Genomic DNA, 20381 nt, shown 5'->3' with positions numbered 1-20381 from the left:
CTTTGTGCACGATGGGATTCAAACCTCCATCCTTCCGTCCCACAGCCGAGCGTGTTAATGGCTACGCTACTTCCTGTCAACGTATATGTATATCTCCTTCTCTAGGACGCTGGAGAGTGTTTGCAGAAAGGCGTCGAATCAGACGGATGCCTCCCACACGTCCTCCAGTGTCTCCAGCATTTAAGATTCACAAACAATTGTGTACTTAATTAACATCTTAACCACACATCAGTGACACAAGTAGCAACACCGCGCTTAAGGCTTTCGCCTCACCGCACTTTAGGTCAACAAAGTGCCCCCCTGAATTTTTTAAATATGATCGATTTCAGCGACGCCTTAGCAGCAGAGCTGGTGTGCAAGCAGATTAGGTCAGTCATGCTGCAACGGCAGCAGCTGCTACGCGGCTAATGTAAAACTAGCTTGTATCGCAGTTATTACTCCTACCAGCTACTCGGTACAGGTCAGTGATCCTCAAGGAGGATTCATTTTTGACATTCCCGTAACCCAGGGCTTATTATTTACGAGAACAAGGAAGTTTAGCACGGTTTTCTGATGCTGGTGCCAGGGATCGGCTGTAGAAATGTTTCCTTGCCGTGGGCAGCTTGCGGGCGGCGCAGCGATGTATACGGCTGTGGAGGCAGTGCTGCCACCAGAGAGCGCCGTCGGACGGCACTCTCGACACTACGCCCAAATGCGCTGCTAGATATTTGCAAATGTCACTTCGCTCCAGACCACGGCGTCACTTTGTTCGTTGTACCGCAAACCAGAACGGTGGCGAGCCTTGTGACAACGGCGAACCGCCGTTCGAGGTAACTGCAGTTAGATTTGGTATCTGCGGTTAAGCATAACCGCGTTTAGACTGCCCATGTGACTGCAGGTCAACCATCAGGCGGCTGTCGCTGTAACAGTGCCGGACATCAAAACAAAAATGGCGGCTGACAGAGCAAATGTTCATCTGCACGTGCCAACTGTGAAGTGCGATTACCACTGGCTACACTTGGCACACGATAAATTGCAGCGGCAAGTTTCGGGCACGATCACTACGCGGGGAATAAAAAAAATTGAATTTTGCCAACAAAATTCAGGGGTGCGACCGTTACGCGACTGCGATCATTATGGGAGCAAGTACGGTATTTGCCCCATTTTCCATGACCCTTTGCATTTCCAAAAAATAATCCAGCTTTCAAGCGAAGTGGGCGGTGTGACATGAGACAGAGACAGCACCTGGTCAAGTGAAAGTAAGACTGCTCTCCGAGTCAAATCCTAGAAGCACTGAAACAGAAACGGCTCACAGCAATGAGAATGACGCTTATCATCATTTAGGCAGCAGTCCAATTGCTGCAGCATGAAATCAGCATGGGTAGAGTGATACTTATGATGATGAAAGAGACTGTTGTGAAGGTTCTATGCCCTTATCAAATACGATATCACTGAGCACATGTGCGCTTCCTAGTTGCAAGCACTACCTGCAAGGATGCATGAGACAGGGACAAGATAGCGCGGGTCTAACGTAAACATCTACTGAGAGTGCCAAATTATCATTTCTGCCTACTATGTGCCACCCTTTTTACTTAGCAGTTATGTACAAAGTAGCGCCAGTGATAAAATGTTAGAACAGATACCAGACTACAGCCTGTACAAATTGCTAGAGCAGCATCCCAACACTGATAACCAAATGTGGCATACCACCCTTCGCCCATTCTGATTCATTTCACGGCAGCAGCGGTAAAAGAGCAACAAAAAGATTACAAGCATGGATGTATTTCCATTAACAAGTAAGGCGGAGGTTTTTCAGATTTTGTTTTCCTGGGTAGACCATGCCTCCCGCCTTTCGAGTAATGACAGCCATCTTCCACCACCGTTCCCACTGCATGAGCCCTTTGAACACTCAGGAGTCAAAGTATTGAAAAACAAACATAAACAAACACTAACAAAGTAAAAGCTATATGCTATGTCATAACTAAAGAACAAAAACATGCATTAACATGTGCTCAGTGTGATGTGATGATATGTGCGCCCCTAGAGTTCCCCAGATGCCAGTCCTTTCAGGACAAGACAAACAAAACGAAATTTGCACCCAACCAATTTTGCTTGTCAGCGTGCGCCGTCAACTATTTGTACACAGACCAAATCATGTCCTAACCAACCACCAGTGGCACCTAACTAATCCTTCACATACATTTCCAACAAACTACTGGTACTGGCCTGGATAGGAACCGTCGTTGGGGTCTTCACCCGTGTAATAATCGTCGTTGGGACCTCCAGCCTCATGTCCTCTCGCTTCATCTTCGCCTCCATAGTAACCTTCGTTGGGGTCCCCTTCTGTTTCGTTTTCCCGGTATCCCGTCCGTGGCCTCTTCAGCAGTGGCTGGTGGCATTCGTCGTCGCTCCCACGTTTCCCAACCGCCTGGAACTCGTTTTCGCGGTGCGCCTCGGTCTCCAGGTGTTTCCGCTTGCTATCCAGGTTCTTGAAGAGGACGATGCCACAGTACTCGCAGGACAGGTCCCAGTCTTCCTCGCTTGACTGCTCGCCGGATTGGCGGAGGATCTCCTGGCTTTTCAGTGCCCGCTGATGCCTTTTGCCCTGCATGAAGACACAAGTGCAAAGTAAGAAATCTGCCATTAATAAAATGGCGAGGAAGAGCAAACCTTGTCATTAATAACAGCTTAATAATAGTGTAATAATAGCTTTAAAACAGCTAAATAAAGTGTAAAATATGTTGCAGGAGGACTCAGGATTAATTTTCATCCCCTGAGGTTAGGTAATCCCTATGGGCCTTTAAAGTAACACAAATGAAACGAAATGAAATCAAAGGTTATGATATGGTTAGGATTTGGACCTTTCACTTTAAAGCAAAAAAAAGTAATGATAAAAGTATGCCGAATACAATTTTCGAAATTCAGTTATTATCAAAAAAGGTCAGTATTTTTGGCTTGCAAGCATAGCTAGATGCCTGCTGAATGCAAGTTAAACTATCTTAAATTTGATTAACTAAGTAGGGAAGCCGGGCCTTTAAGGTACACAAATGAAACGAAACGAAATTGAAGGTTACGGCATAGTTTGGGGTTAGACTGTTCGTTTTAAACCAAAAAAAAACTATAAAAGTATGCCGAATTCGCTTTTCGAAATTCAGTTTTAATTGAAATAGGTCAGTATTTTTGGCTCGCAAGGCATAGCTAGACGGCTGCTGAATGCGGGTTAAACTATCTTAACTAAGTAGGGAAGCTAGGAGCATGATGCGATGATGGTGTTGTAGGATAAGCAGCGCAGTTGTGCGATTTGAGGTATTGCTCCACTAGCTTACATCCCTCTGAAGACCAGGAAGGATCACCTCCTTACTGTTTTCTAGCTAAGCATTGTTTCTTCACTATATCTCTGCTTTTCTAATCAGTTAGCTTTAAGCGGTAACATATTCAGTAATATTCTTAATCGAACAACAGCACAAAATAAATAAAGTAATTAAAAATCCCTCGTGTCCCTTGGTTTCTGTGGCTGTTGGCTTCTCTCATCACCTGCTTAGAGCAGTTAGTCGATTAGTTAGGTTAATCAAATGCATTGACACAAAACCACAAATTGCCGTCACAAAAAAGTATGTTTTTGCTACCACAACGATTGAGTGGTAGTTCCATCGCTGCCATCAACATGCAGACCATCGATGCCCTGCCCTAGCACTCAACCCAGCTTGACAACCCCCCCGATAACTTAGTTCTCAGAAGCAAACTTCCATTTCCCTTTGATCTTCATTTAACTTGAGTGGCGTTCACAAACGCCTATTCCAATCTCATCGCAATGGCAGACTCTCCAGTGCATGAGCAGTGCAGTTGCGATGAAACGATCGGGCACCTCCTCTGTGACTGCCCTCGTTTTGAGCGAGAGCGCGGTTTCCTAACTGCTACTCTATACCGCTTGGACTCGCGTCCTCTAACAGAGTCCAAGGTTCTAGGGCCTTTGGCACAACCTTCCTCAAAAAGGAAAGCGGTGAAAGTGCTCCTGAGATTCTTAAAGGACTCAGGGTTGTATTCCCGTCTATAATCTTAAAGTTTTCAGTGCGCGCCCTCTGTCACTGTGGCACAGTGGTTGATGGACGCCTAAAAAGCTCGTTTCATTCCCGCTCTTTTTCCCTTTTTCCCCTTTGTTCCCCTCCCCAAGTGTAGGGTAGCCAACTGGGCATCGCCTGGTTAACCTCCCTGCCTTTCCGTCCTTTTCTCTCTCTCTCTCTCTAACTTGAGTTACTCTTTTAATTAGTGCACCAATTTTGTCTACAAGCAAAGCTCCAGGTATACTACCATTTTCATGTTAATTACTGGTAAATAAAATATTGCTCAGGATGATGAAAATACCAAAGCTGACTTTAAATGACTTTTTGCTACATTAAGTCATCGACAAATGTAAGTATTTCAGCCCTCAAAAACAACATTTGCCAAAAAAATACCAAAAAATACTTTCCTGAAATCGAAATCGAAAAAAGTCCGTCATATTTTCGAAAAATAAAAATCGAAAAGTCCAACCCCTAGGTATGGTATATAAGGCATACGAGGAGGAGTTGGAGTTTTCTGTTCAACTCGAAAATAAAAAGATGAAAAGTATGCCAAATTCATTTTTATTCATTTTGGTTTTAACTGAAAAATCTCAGCATATTGGCTTGAAGTATGCCACAGCAAGCTGGCTACCAAATATGAGAAAGTGGAAGCCAGCATTGCAGTGTGATCTTGTCTGGGGCACCACTACAAGTACTAACAAGCATAAAATTCTTACAGTACAAAAAGAACCATATGGTACATCGGAAATCAGCCAGACCCCTCGCACACTGGTCCCGTTTGCAACCTATAAGATAATCCCCGTGACATCTTTGTAAGAATTTAGAATTTTCATCATCATAATCATCAGCCTGACTACGCCCACTGCAGGGCAAAGGCCTCTCCCATGTCTCTCCAATTAACCCTGTCCTTCACCAGTTGCGGCCACCGTAGCCCTGCAAACATCTTAATCTCATCCGCCCATCTAACTTTCTGCCGCCCCCTGCTACGCTTGCCTTCTCTTGGAATCCACCCCGTTACCCTTAAGGACCAGCGGTTATCTTGCCTTCGCATTACATGCCCTGCCCAAGCCCACTTCTTCCTCTTGATCTCAACTAGGATATCATTAACGCGCATTTGTTCTCTCATCCACTCCGCCCGCATCTGATCTCTTAACGTTACACCTATCATTTTTCTTTCCATAGCTCGCTGTGCTGTCCTTAACTTAAGCTGAACACTCTTTGTGAGCCTCCACATATGTTTTATCCTTCAAACAGCCCATTTAATGACTTTCTAATTGCAACCGCATCACTACAGCACCACAAACATATCGTTTCGACTAGAAGCACAAACAACTGGCACAGCCCGGCTTTCAAACTAATTGTAAACATCAGCTACTGATACCCCTGCTGCACGGCTGTTTCGAATGCCTTCCAACCGAATGTCATTCGACTCGACTGCCGAACTTACGTTGCTGCACGAAGCTTTTCAATGGCATTCGGTTCAGATGACATTCGAGTCGACGGAGCTCGGCGAAGACATTCCAGATTTTGGAATGGCTTTGAAACGTGAACACAGCCCGAACCGACCAATACCAGTCGCCACCGCCGTCGCTTCGCCCCGCCCACAGCCCAGCAGCCGCGTGACTGCTTTCGGCTCTGTGGCTGTTCATTTCTACCCACTGCTCATCTTTTTCTGCTGTTTGTTTAGCAAATAGCTCGTGTTCTGTCTTAGTGAGTGCTTGCAGATAATAGTACATGAATGAACATTTACCGCGTGTGCATGAAATTTCCCCAGGAGTGCGCCGATGAGGACGACTGCACTCATACTGCTGTTTACATCGCTGCGTATGAACATCTTGTGCTCGTTTGCAAGACATAAAACGAAATATGCACTTTAGTTCTATTAAATAATCCCTTCTCTTCTGTACTGGTTGTCCCCGGGCTTGTTTACGCAGTGCAACAATCTGTGGGAAGCGCCGACGCGATCGCTCGCCTGAGAAACACTTGACAGCCGGGCTGTTGACATCGCATAGGACCGGCGCTTCTCGCTAATTTTCCCAGCTTCCTCCGACATACCCAGTACTTTATTTTAAACTACTTTATCCAGAAGTATGTTTGGTGACCGTTCGCTTTAACTGAAACGGCCTAACTTGTTACCCACAAGCTAGCGACGGCGACGACTGCTGCTGACCGTAAAGCACTGCTCGGCAGCCTGAGTCAAACCGCCACTTCCCGTTCATCGTATGCGCGTCCTGCGATGCAAGCAATAGTTGATTTCATGTCACTGTTGTCAAAACTACACTCGTTGACCGTTTGTATTCGCTAAAACTTGTGAATTCGTTCTTCACAACCACCGCAATCACCGATCCAGCCCTGCGGACTCGCTAGGCCTAGTCGTCGCGGAAGGGAACGGAGTCGTCGTCGACTGAAATTAATTTGGCAAGTGGTTATCGCTAGTGAGCATCCATGTGTGCACATGTGAAATATAGCCGTTCGTTTCGCTTATTTCCAATACGGATAATGTATAAGCGCGCATGTATTCGCACCGTCACCTCATCAGCGTGTTTTCACTCAGCCGCCGAACTCCCGAGGGCATGAAGGCTGACCATCCGCCGATCGGATTCGTCGGTGTCGGGTGTCGTTTAGCCAAAAAACTTGTCCCACTAGTGTGACCGTCGTCGTCGTTGAAACGAGCTGAGAATTTCGAATGCGTTTGGAAAGTCTCGTGTAGCACCGCGGGAGTCCGTCGAGTTCGAAAGCCTTCTAAGTCTCGAGTGCCATTTGACTCAGATGTCATTCGAAAGTACCCGTGCAGCACAGGTATAAAACATAATCTTCCTTCAGTTCTAAAAACGCACATATTTTAGACTAAGCCTACGATGAAGTAGTCAAGGCAGCCATTTCTTAACACGCTATAACAGAAACATTTAAACACTGCCTTGAATGTTGTTTACTTAAAAATATTGTTCATTTTGTTGTGTTTTATGTTGTTGTTCCTTTTTAATTAATCACGTATAAGCTTTTTTTTATTGCATTGTTGCACTGATTATATTGTTCCAATACTAATTACTTATCCAGCTACTGCCATGTATTGCCTGTCCTCATGTGTGAACATGCCAGTTTCGTTGTTATATTTTGCTTTTTTTCCTCCTGTTTGCATCTTCATGCTGCCCTACCTTGCTGTGGTCTCTTGGCACGATTCATGACCAACGCATCGCCATGAATCGTCCACTAGCACGCCCACTTGGAGCTCATACTTTGTTGACTCTTTCCATACCATGAGAGAAATGGGCATTTTTTAGGTTATTATTGATTTTGACACGTTAAAGGTGCACTGAAGAGGATTCTGAACTTGTCTTTTTGCCACGGGAACTCGATCTACACGTTCCTAGCATTCTTAGAAACTGCAACTTATTGCCCTGTATGGCCGATTTCCCTAATTAAATCGAATTAACGTCCGGCTCCCGCCCTTTTTTTTTAATTCTGCCTCGTACGATGGGCGGAGTCGACCAACGCGTGAAGTTCCTTACAGCCAGCTCCGTGGAGGCTTTGCTTTCGCTTTATTTTGTTGTTTAGCTTTCCATTAATAAATAGTATCATTCGCAGATAATATAGCCGCAAAGTAAGCCCGCAGAAATAAAAATACGCGCGGACTATTTGCTACTACGGACTACTACGTATTACTCCGCCGAGGGCAGAGCGGCAAGCCGCCACGGGACTGGGTGAAAGGCACTCCACGCGTTGGTCGACTCCGCCCACCGTACGAGGCAGAATTAAAAAAAAAGGGCGGGAGCCGGGCGTTAATTCGATTTAATTAGGGAAATTTGCCACACAGGGCAATAAGTCGCAGTTTCTAAGAATGCTAGGAACGTGTAGATCGAGTTCCCGCGGCAAAAAGACAAGTTCAGATTCCTCTTCAGTGCACCTTTAACATGGAGCATATCGAAATGAAGCTAAATAAATGTACTATTTGATAGTGTGCAATTCTAGTAAAAATATTATGCAGTAATGTGAAATTTAAATTGTCTAACAAGAACTTGGAAATTATGGTAAGTGTTCATGACAGTAGACTTGTAGCGCGAAAAAAAAAAAATCCTGAAATTTTGAAATATATAAAACATTGCTTGTTTTACTGCATAAAGCACCGGAGCATCGCAATCCTCTGACTGGATAAAATATCAAGCTATAACAAATTGTTTGCTGCCTCACAGAAAGCATCTATATTTTTTTTGTAGGCGCTACAAAATCAATTTTTTTCTCCAAATATTTTGATTGCGAAATGCTGGAAAGTACGAGCACATCTACTAACACCAATGTTCTTCGAAATTCTAAAGATTAAAAAAGTAAATGCGGAACTCTAATCCACAAGCAAACATTGCAGAGTGAAAAAAATCTAGCGAAGATAGAAGCAAAACTTAGAAAGGAATGCGAATGTCATAAAGAAAAAATGGGTAACATGTCTCCTACTGACAAAAAATGTTTCAAAATCAAGCAACTAAAGGTTATATGCAAAAATAGAGTTGCATCCCGATAATATTTCCAGCCACATAGGGAAACCTTCACCAACCAAAGGCTCATGTGTCAGTGCGTGAAAAAGCTCCGCTTTGTAATTTAAAACACGTGCACAAACATCCGACAAGCTCAGAAGAGCAGTAAAATGCCACATTAACCTGGAAAAAAAAAAGACGAGAAAACAAGCTGCCATTACCCCAAAGAAGAAATGCGGTTATGGGAGCTCGGCAGCGGCTTTTTTTTAAATGAGAGAGGGATTCAACAATGTGCCTCTCCACTTCTGACCCTTTTTATGTGTCATCGCTTTTATTTCGAGGTTGTTCGCTCAGAACTAGCTTCCAGGCATACTTATTCTTGGACTGAAATCTTAATGACGCTAATCAGTAAAAAAATCCTGATAAAATTGTTCCATTTCGTCACCAGTCTCTTTGACCACACGGACACCATTGGCTACACTGCACAGCACCATGTGGGGGCAGGTTCCTTTTGCGGGCAAACATACGGTCAAAGTTATCTTTCTCACCCACAAAACCGGCAGAAGGGATTTACATACTTACTTCCCAACCCTCCCACCCCCCCCCACAGTTTTACGACATGAGGCGTGGGAGTCCTTTTTGTTTGAAACACACGGCGAAGCATGTACCTGGGAACTGTCTGGGATTTTCTTGGGAAACAAATCTATGTGCACATGTTCACTTCTCTGTGTGCTAGTGTGTTTCTTCTGTGCATTTGTGTCTCTGTTCCTAAGTTCATGGCTTTCAACGGAACAGAGATAAACACAACAGTGGCGGTGTAGACTTCACCGAGCCGGAGTACCCGGGTTCGAACCCGACAGCAGCGGTCGCGTTTCGATGGAGGCGAAACGCAAGAGGCGCCCGTGTGCTGTGCGATGTCGGTGCACGTTATAGAACCCCAGGTGGTCGAAGTTATTGCGCAGACATCCACTATGGCACCACTTTCTCTCTTTTTTCTTTCACTCCTACCTTGCTCCCTTCCCTTACAGCATGGTGGTTCAGGTGTCCGCCGAGATATGTGAGACAGATACTGCACCATGTCCTTTCCTCAAAGACCAATTTACCAATTTATTTACCTGTAGACTAGAAGGACGAGCGAGAATCAGTGTGTGTGCAGAGCAGTCAAGTGCGCAAATGAAGGCAAGGCTGTACAACACGGCCCAACGCACAACCAACGCACAAAACACGCTGAGTCACATATGAACGGGGGACACGCATGTGTGTGCAAAAATGAAAGAAGTGCCGGAAAGAATGCAGCAGATGGCATGACACATCGGCTGCACCAGCCCTTCACCTATCAGTCAGAACAATGAACCAATGGAATGTCTTTCGAGAGGGCTTGAAGGTTCGGCAGATGACGACATCCACAAGGCTCGGGATGCTAGCTAGCAGATGAGGACGTTGGCCTCGAAAGAAAGAGTGAACGAGCTTTGATATGAATTTTTACTGCTTTTCAGGCTGCGCGTGGCTCTAGTATTCTGTGGAGGTTATCTTCAATGCCTCATCAATGCACTGGGCTTGTTTGTCTAAAATGTCCAGACCCTTGGTCAGTGGCCCTTTAAGGGGGGATGAGGGGATCGAAGGCAACCTTTCTATTTTTCGACTTATAGTGATGAAATTTGGCAGACTGGCTTAAAACAGCATCAAACAATGAGATATTATGTTTCACAATGACAGCTTTAGTATTTTACCTTTTATCATTGTGTATATGTTGTCGACATCTTGCTTGCTTGTGGAAAGCCTAGATGACAAAAAAACTAGCTACAGGTCTGTAAATGCTTTTAATATTTACTAAGAAGTGTGGTGTAAGTCAAGACTCTCTTAATTTTTTTTTTAATTTCTCTGCTCTTTTTTACAAAGGACACAATAGGCACCTTCTTTTATGTTTAGAATGCATCATGCTCTAATTACCATGTAATAAAAATATGCGAGCCTAAATGGTAAATCTGAGACTGTCTTGACGCAGACCACATTTCAGAGATCACAACAAAACAAATGCGGTAAAAATCCATGCATCTATTGCTGTGCTATGCTTTCCACAAACAAGGTATTAAGCTCAAAACAAACTTTAGAGAAAACAAGCCTGAAAGTTCTAAGCTAGCACACGCTGTCTATGTATAGATGCCAACAAATATATTTATTTGGAGCGCTTAAAGTTTATTTTTGGGTGAAATACTTCAGTATACATAGAAACAATGTTGGAGATGCCAAAAAGTGTACTTTTCAAAAATCAACTTTTTTCATGATTTTTGCGATCTGATCCCCTTAAGCTGCAATTTCATTACAAACCACTGCGTATAAACTAAGAAAAACACTGAAGTAGAATTACAAAGAACATGTCTGGAGGATTCACTTGCAAGACATGTCCAGGTCCTAGATCTGTCTTTGCCAGAGTTTCCAATCTAATCAATGATGTGCAATACCAGCAGTCCACAGTCCATAATTTTGGAAATCAATGTATTCAGCAAAAAAAGTGATCTGATCTGAGAGAGCCTGCCATATGCACTCCACCCCACTCTTATTCTTCTAGTTATTTCCCTCTCATGATCCGGATCAGCTGTCACTACCTGCCCTAAGTAGACATATTCTCTTACTACTTCCAGCACCTCGTCACCAATTGCGAACTGCTGTTCTCTTGCTAGACTGTTGAATATTACTTTGGTTTTCTGCATGTTAATTTTTAGCCCCACCGTTCTCCTCTGCTTGTCTTAACTCATTGATCATGCTTTACAGTTCATGTCCTGAGTGGCTTGGCAAGGCAATGTCATCAGCGAATTGCAGATTACTCAGGTATTCTCCATTAACTCTTATCCCCAACTCTTCTCAATCGAGGACTCTGAATACTTCCTATAAACTGGCAGTGAATAGCACAGGCGAGATCATGTCTCCCTGCCTGACACCTTTTCTCATTGGAATTTTATTGTTGACTTTATGGAGTACTACGATAGCTGTGCATCCGCTATAGATATCTTAGTTTTACATAGGCTACTCTACACCCTGATTCCCCAATGCCTGCATGACTGCTCAAGTTTCGACTGAGTCAAATGCTTTCTCGCAATCTATAAAGGCTATATATAGGAGTTGGTTATGCTCTGTGCATTTCTCTATCACCTAATTGATAGTGTGAATATGGTCAACTGTCGAGCATCACCAGAATGAGCATCAATGCGGAAAATACCAGCTGCAACTCCACCATTTTTCTTTGTAATAGAATTAAGCAGTAAAAAATTGAAATTTTTAAGAAACAATTACTCCCCATGAAAATTTTGGAGCAGAACTACTCGCCACAAAATACTCTTACCACACCACACCACTCCTAAAGACGCAATTTCCTATGTATCGCAGATCTACCTCACTGTGCCACCTGTGAGTCATTTTTTTTTGTTGTATGCATTCCTAGACTTTCTATGTTTGTTTTCATTCTTTTTTTTTCTAACACACTATGTTGCCAATGTGTCCTTATAATGGGCTATAATAGTTAAGCAATCCCCTACTTTTTGGTCACGCCTTAGGGCAGGGGTTCTCAATGTTCTGAGCCTCACAGAACCCCAATGAATTCCTCAAAAGGCACTCGGAAGCCCGACGTGTCTTGACCTTCATTCCGAGCTGCCCGACATAGATACAAAAAAGAGCCTGCAGAAACATTAGCTCTCAAAAGATGCCCAAATTTAACTGATAATGAATGGCTCTATGGAGAAACAACCACTTATAGAGAAATTACTCACGATCAGTGCCATAATAATGTGACAAAAAGAAAGATGGGAGCTGAGGTTTGCATGGTTTTAGGTGCTCACGGTGTGATGTGCACACGGAATCGTTGAGAGATTTTTGAACGCAATATGTCGATGGCGGTGCGTCGGTCAGCGAAGTGTCGCACGTGCCAGCCCCGCGTTGCGCGTGTGCACGTGCGAATGGCGTGAGCAAAGCGGGCACGAGGAGCGGAGAGCTGACGTATCAGGAAACCGTGATGTGAAGGAAGACACCGCAGTGGAAGTCTGATCATTCAAACACGGAGGTGGCAGCCGTCGGACGCTGGGTCCGTGCTGCCGCGGACTTCCCTTGAATCACAGACGCAAGCCTATTGCGTCCGTTTCAAGCTTGAAGGTGGCAGCCGATGGATGGAGGGCCCGCGCTGCTGAGGCTTCCTTAAATAGCTTGCACAAGCCTACGGTGCTTGCGGGACGCCGTCGACAGGACCTGGCTACAGTTTTCCTGCTGCAGCTGCCCACTTCTTGGGGACGGCTGACAGAAGTTTGTCAGCGTCTCCCGTGTTCATCTCCGCTCCTTACCACCTGGCTTTCTACCACCACTTCCCTGGACGCAACGCCAGCAACGCATCGCAAGTCGCCAACCCATGTCCTTGCTGCCTGCAAGGCAATCCCGCTTCACCTGGGACGCTCTGTATCTGGTGAACTCTTTCCTTTTATCTGTAGTGTTGTACGCGTCGAGCGTGTGTTCTCCTTGTTTTCGTTTTTTTGTATCATTTCCTTTCCTTTAAAGAATAAACACGACATCGTTTTGTTTTCTTTGATCTGTTTTTCTTCTTCGAACCTGCCCGCAATAGCGTTCCCCTCTGGCAATCAGGGACGCGTCACCGAATTCGTAACACGCGGAAACCAAAAAAGCACAATTAGGAACACATTCTGAAAGTCCTTGCCCAAGGGCATGCAGGTATTAAGACGTTAATAAATGTTTGACAACAGGAACACCACGAATTTCTAGAGACAAATAAAGTCCACATCCTTGACCAAAAACCGGTAGGGTTTTAATGTAGCTAAACCAAGTAGACATGCTGCGAGAGCATGTGTTTAGCCTGGTTGGTTCATGGTTTTGCTTTGCTGGCTCGTCGGCCCGTCTGGCGACGGTATTAGACTCAGGTTTCGCTCTGATCGAAGTTAAGCTGATCGGATCTGTTAACGTCACAGATGGAAGCCGACTAAGATGACGATGTGCAATGCACAGTGCAAGAGCGTGTTGCAGTTTAAAACGTGGTTCACACAAAGTCAGTGTGCCGGTTAGACCTCGTGAAATGGTGCTTTCACACTAAACCTAGAGGGGAAACTTTACCAAAAAATGACCAAAAAATCGATTTTCAAAAAATGACATTTCTGGAATCTACAGCTACTATTTTCCAACTGTACCAATTTTTTCCTTCAAGAAATCAGCATTTTGACCGTAACATTAAATTCAGATCATCGTGTGGGCTGAATTTATGCAGGAGCAGGCAATTTAATGGCATGAAAGTTTTGGACATCTGGCTGTCTTAGTATGTCGGTATCTCAACATCTAGGACAGATAAAGATGTCGTATTGTTTGCTAAGGGAAGTTGAAGGCACAGTGTATGCAACAATCGAAGCAGATTTGTTCAATCGCGCTTCGAAAATTTATAATTTCGCAAAGTTTATCGGTGCATTGCATTCACACCTTGAACATTGATATTCCAAGTGTTGTAAAATTACTAATGAGGGTAAAATGGAAAAATGGTTTTGATTAATGCACTCTTTACTCACCATACTATGTAGCCATGGACTAAATGATTTTATACAGAGTAGTTTTTTTGGACTGAGGTACTAATGAATCATCATGGGGGTACAGCGTGAAGAAGACGACGAGTGCTTGCTTCGTCCTTTGTCTTCTTTACGCTGTACCTCCCATGATGAATTATTACAAACTCGCCCAGCTGTCCATCCTTCTTCAAGGTACTAATGAATGACTAATTAAAATTAATTTTAAACCTTGGGAACTGACTAACTTATGAGAAAGGTAATTTGACCGTTGAAATCTGTATAGAAAGCTGAGCAATGTGGTACAGTTTCATTAGGATTGGGCAAGGAAAATAGGACCAGTGTCCCCCCTGCTAGAGCGTTAATGGGTTAGTGCTCATAGTACTATATGTGGAGTTGGGTCAGCTTCATTCATAGAGCGCAGGGAGTTCTCATACCACTCAGCGGCGGAATGGTTAAGCGATGTGTCACTGCCCCGGCAGGAGGCTGTTTCAAACCCAGCTCAGGCTTGTGATGCCCAGTTTGCTCCTCCCATACAGTAACCTCTGGCGATCAATCATTCACTGCCATGGTGGGCAGTTTACTCACAATCCAGTGAGCGGTGACACCAAAAGGTCACGTGACCCAGGTGGCCCACCTAGAATGCTTCTCTGGGTATTTTCACAAATTATTCACTCAGAGCCAAGGACGCTGACTTTTCTGCAAGAGGGGGCCCTTAATGAAATTGTGTCAAAATTACTGGCACCATGGCATGCTGAAACGGGACACTAGTCTCAAATCCTACTGCTGCCAAAATAGTGTCAGAGAAATGTGTATGACATGCTGCCTTCACATGCTTAAGGGGGGAAGAGGGTCTCAGAAATAAATTTTTATTAATAAAGTCACAACTACGAAATCTTCAGGGAACATGCATTTTTTTGCGTGCTGATTCCAAATATGTAATTTAATTTGATGTACAACAAGTCCTTGAGCACTTCTGCAATATGTTAGGCAACTTCTGCCGAGAGTTTGAAAGAAATTCTACTGCAGGGAACTTGTTAGCTTGCATGTCATTGGTATGCCTTGGCATCAAGCTATGCAATGAGGGTAAAATTATCATCCTGCCTGTTATAGAGCTGAGTTGTAGGATTCTGAAATCATCAGTTTTTTCCCGTCTGTGAAATGGCAGATTCAAAACCCTGCAACTCAACTTCTACGATATGTAGGATAATAATTCTGCCCTTACTGCATAGTCTGATGTCGAGACAAGCCAATGGCATGCATCCTGGCAAGTTTCCTGCAGCAAAATTTGTTGAAAGCTCTCGGCAAAAAGTTACATAACATATTATGTAAGTGCACAGGATCTTGCTTTACATAAAATTAAATTGCATATCAGCACGCAAAATACGTGTTTCTTGAAGATGCCATTATTGAGACTTCATTAACATGTTTTCTAAGACCAGCTTCCCCCCTTAACTGTGTCAGTTCATGAAACAGATAAGCAGTCACTGAACATAGTCAAAATTAAACAAAGAGGCTTTGAAACCAATTGTTTGAGTTTCTGGTTCACAGGGAAGGGGCAGGTCCAGTTGCGCGTTGATATGCGAAGAATCTAACGCAACGATAGGGCGCGAACGCAAGGCAAAGCTCATTCATTCCGGTTCAAAGTTCCCGGCATGGTGTGGATGAATAGGGATTCTAGCAAAAAATGTGTCATCAGGTTTTCCTCTTTGGATAAGGTAGAAACATATCTCTAATCGGTCTGGTGGCCAATGTCATGTGGCTGGCCCAAAAGCACACTCACGGTATGCCTGTTATTTCTGACACCACAATGGTACTCCTTCACGTGTGTCCGGAATTTCATGGTCTCACTCTAGCCTCTGGGCTGATGTAATGCAATGTCCCCACACTACCCTTTCCAAATGAGACTCCCACACGTACCTTGTTGTGAGCGATGAGAGCCGTCGCGCAGTTCATGGCCATGTTGCAGAGTTTGCAGACAAATGGCAGCGGATGCTTGAGCCTACCGGGCGGATGTTTCGCTTCCTTGCCGTTCGAAGCTGGAGCGGTCGCCTCGCCACCAGAGGGCGCTGCCGCACCGGTCCGATTCAGGGCCGCCATCTTTTTCCGGTGCCTGGCACTTTGCATGTGGTCCATGTAGGGCATGGGGCCAGTGAACTGCATGCGGCATTCCTTACAGGAAAGCGTTTCGAAGACATCTGCACACAAGATGGGGAAGCGTAAACTCAGGAGTGCTCCAAGTGAAATCTTCACACGCACATACACACATACATACACAATCTTCACGCACATACGTATGTGCATGTACGTAGTAAAACGAAGCACCAAGTGAATGCATAGCACAAGAAAAGAATTTGATCGTATGTGTTGTGACTTGCAAACCAAAATAGTTTTCTTCTTACGCTCAAAGAATGGAACGATCTTCCTAATGAAATTGTATTTATAACTGACATACATAACTTTTGCAAAGTTTTGGCTAGCGTTGTATAAACACTCATAGTTTTCTTCTTTACTTATGAATTTATTGTCTTAGCTAACATTGTATATATATAGGTTTGGTTTGGTTTATAGGGGTTTAATGTCCCAAAGCAACTCAGGCTATGAGGGACGCCGTAGTGAAGGGCTCCGGAAATTTCCACCACCTGGGGTTCTTTAACGTGCACTGACATCGCACAGTACACTGGCCTCTAGAATTTCGCCTCCAAAATTTGACCGCCGCGGCCAAGATTGAACCCACGTCTTTCGGGTCAGCAGCCGAGTGTCGTAACCACTGAGCCAACGCAACGGCTGTATTTGGAATTTCAGACATTTTTATACACTACCAGAAAACAACTACACAGCTTGATTAGCGCGCTTAGGTGATAGTAACTTTTCGCATTTTGCTTACTAAGGTTAATTCTTTGTTCATTAATAAAATCCAATGCTTGTTTTCCAAGCATAGCACTAATTTGCTGTTTCTGATTTTTGTCTCATGTGAATAGTTTAGACCACAAATAGTGCCTTTTTGGTGCTAACCTACCGCCTCCCTGCAAAATGTTCTGCAGACGCCCCTGTGTGTATGTATGCGTACATTATCATACTACTAAAACGAAGCACCAAGTGAATGCATAACACAAGGAGAGAATTTGATGGTATGTGTTTTGACTTGCAAATCAAAACAGTTTCTTTCTTACGCTCAAAGAATGGAACGATCTTTTTAATGAAATTGCACCTATTGCTGACAAACAACTTTTGAAAAGTTTGGCTAGCATTGTATAAACGCTGACAGTTTCCTTCTGTACTAATGAATTTATCCTCTTAGCGAACGTTGTATATATAGGATTAATCATTTATTGACCAATTTTTCGCCCACTCCCCTCAGCAATACGACCCTGAGGGTAAAAAAAATAAATTAATCATTTCTATTCCATATGAAAGTATATTGAAAGACATGCTTAAAAGGAGTGATGCAAGTTTAAAGTGCAGGTTCTGTGCTATTTCATAAACTACCAATTATCAGCAGCAGATGTAAAATGAGCGCAAGTTTTCAAGCATGCTTTTTCAGCTCTGCTGAAATAAAAAAAACAGCAGTGAGGATAGTTCACACCATATCTGAACACAATTGGTCACCAAATGGCTACCTGCTTATACCTTAAATACCCATCCAAATAACGAGCTGTGCAAGAAATTGATTCAAGGTCTACAGCGGCAGCTTATCTCGGTCGCACTTAATCCTAATACCTTATTTCTCTTAGTTTCCCTAAACCAAAATGTTAGAAGAATTTTAGGTGGCCTGAAGATGCCTCTGGTGGCACCAAGCTATGGTGCTTGTCTTTCTCCTCAAGACCACACTACAATGACCATGGTCTTCCACACTGAACATCAGGGCCTCTTTCAGGCAGTTTTCTTTGTGCAGAATGGTGACACTGCAGCATAGGCGTAGACATGTAACGACAAGCATGTAGTGTTCATGACGTTTTGACCGTCTATGAGTGGTGTCTCAGTTAGCATGCAAAGTCAGCATGGGTGCTTTCAAGCATGAAACTATCGATCAGTTAGAATTAAGCTGCAGGAAGGACGTGCTGCTCTCATCATGGCAACATACTGCAGTTTAAAGCAACCAGCTTGTGCACTTTTAATATCTTTTTCCGCTGGCCTTATGTTTGCCAGATTTCATTTTTATTTGTTGATTTATAGTCTAAATTTGAAAACTGTGGGGTTTTTAACGTCCCCAAGCGACAGATGGGTTATGAGAGATACTTCATTAAAACTTCCTGTTGGGCGAGTTGGTAGTTCATATTGAATTAGAAATATTATAGCGCAAACAAAGACACGGACAAAAAAGAGAGGAAACACACACACAAGCGCTAACTGTCAACTGAATTTATTCGGTGAAAGCCACACCTTTTATAGGCCGAAGGATCGTGAGAAAAAAATGACAAAAAAACAAAACAAAGGTTGAGTCAGAGCCATCAAATCGCGAGCGCATGCGCGGGTAGACAAGGGCATCACACTTCGGTTTATCTTCCATCTAAGTAGCTGCATTAAAATAGTCAATCTCAGCCTGGAACAGAGATAAAGAAGGTTCGCTGATGCACTCGCTGCCAAGTTTCTGTATGTGGTAGGCTTCTAGGCTTATCCGTGCTGTCCTGTCTTTACTTTCTCTATTCTATTCTATTCCATTCCCCTGTCTTGTGGCAAGTTTTATGTAGGCCAAACTGGACGTTGTGTCAACGACCGTCTAGGGGAACACGCCCTAAATTTAGAAAATAAAAGCGATAAATACAAGCATCTTGTTGCACATGTAAGTAAGTGTGGAGCATGCGTGGCCCGGTTTGAGGAGACAAAGGTTCTTGGCAAAAGTAAAGACAGGACAGCACGGATAAGCCTAGAAGCCTACCACATACAGAAACTTGGCAGCGAGTGCATCAGCGAACCTTCTTTATCTCTGTTCCAGGCTGAGATTGACTATTTTAATGCAGCTACTTAGATGGAAGATAAACCGAAGTGTGATGCCCTTGTCTACCCGCGCATGCGCTCGCGATTTGATGGCTCTGACTCAACCTTTGTTTTGTTTTTTTGTCATTTTTTTCTCACGATCCTTCGGCCTATAAAAGGTGTGGCTTTCACCGAATAAATTCAGTTGACAGTTAGCGCTTGTGTGTGTGTTTCCTCTCTTTTTTGTCCGTGTCTTTGTTTGCGCTATAATATTTCTAATTCAATATGAGAGATACGATAGGGGTCGGTACCAGATAAATTTAGCTAGTAAGCATGTAGGCCGCAAGGACTCATTGCAATGCTGATTTGAAACTGCACAGAAAATTAGCATCAGAGTACATCAATATAATTCGCACAGAGTTACCAATGTTGGTCTCCAGATTCACAGCATCAACAGCCAGAGTGAACCAGACTTTGGAAGATCCATAATTTGCGAAGCACCCCACAAACCAAACAGAGAACAGGTACACATACACAAATACACAGACATGCAAAGCCAGCGCAATAAACAAAGTGACAACAGAAAGCAGTGCAGGTCCTCATCATATGTGCCTCCTATGCTATTAATTTCCTCATCATGAAAGAATGCTAGCTAGCTGAGCAGTGCATTGCCTTTGGGAAATGTTCTATTATCATTAAGACAGGGAACCAGCTCCCATCCTTTAAGAAACTTCCCAAAAAGACAGATATGCCAGTGTGCCTTCCCCTATTTTCACTGCCACAGAAATGTTGGTTCTTTCTGCAAACTTCCATGAAGCATTAGGTGCTACTTTCTGGACACTAGTGGCAGTTTTGTTATCTTATTTCTGATTCTCTTATTGTTAGCTGTTTTTTCTTCGCCCTTCCCGTTCATTACTTTTTTTCTTCTTGTTTTTTCAGTTAATTTTCCCTTTTATCATCATCTCCTGCATCCTCCCAAGGCCCCACTAATACTCTTTTGTGACACACAGCATGTTCTCACCACCCCCTTAGGTGAGGGGCTGACCTTCCAACCTTTAAAGGTGCACTAAAGAAGATTCTGAGCTCGTCTTTTTATCGTGAGAACTCGATCTCCCAGCATTCTTAGAAACTTCGAATTATTCTCCTGTGCAGCCGATTCTCCTATTAAGTTGGACTGAATGTCCCGGTTCCCGCTTTTTTTTTTTTTAACTGACATCCGAGAACAGGAGAAGTCAACCAATGCGTGGAGTGCCTTTTAGCCAGTCATGTGATGGCATTGCTTTCACTTTTATTTTGTTTTTATGTTTCTATGAATAAATAGTTTTCAGTCGCAGACAACATAGCCGCAAATTAGGCCCACGGAAACAAATATACGCGAGGACTCTTGCTTTCACAGATCACTCCGTGGTCACTAC

At 43.7% G+C, this 20381-nt stretch overlaps 1 protein-coding gene across 1 annotated transcript; it reads right to left on the bottom strand.

Moving 5' to 3' along the window:
* Positions 1-1778: 1778 nt before the first annotated feature.
* LOC149356795 (uncharacterized) lies at positions 1779-16353 on the bottom strand. The gene is made up of 3 exons (XM_089576435.1): positions 16344-16353; positions 15970-16247; positions 1779-2584 (listed from the first exon to the last, which is right to left on the bottom strand). The coding sequence occupies exons 1-3, from the start codon at positions 16351-16353 to the stop codon at positions 2192-2194; spliced, it is 681 nt and encodes a 226-aa protein (XP_089432561.1). The 3' UTR covers positions 1779-2191.
* Positions 16354-20381: the final 4028 nt, after the last annotated feature.

Source organism: Amblyomma mixtum, chromosome 3 (assembly GCF_055824585.1).
Source record: "Amblyomma mixtum isolate Tamu chromosome 3, ASM5582458v1, whole genome shotgun sequence".
Taxonomy (NCBI): domain Eukaryota; kingdom Metazoa; phylum Arthropoda; class Arachnida; order Ixodida; family Ixodidae; genus Amblyomma; species Amblyomma mixtum.
Note: the sequence above shows the minus strand (reverse complement) of the source record. Positions and strands in the feature narration are given on the sequence as shown.

What these genes read in the sequence shown, in the direction of transcription:
- LOC149356795 (XM_089576435.1), bottom strand. An exon ending in CTCTCATCGCTCACAACAAG is followed by an intron (nt 2,585 to 15,969) that starts GTACGTGTGGGA and finishes GTCTTCATGCAG; the next exon opens with GGCAAAAGGCATCAGCGGGC.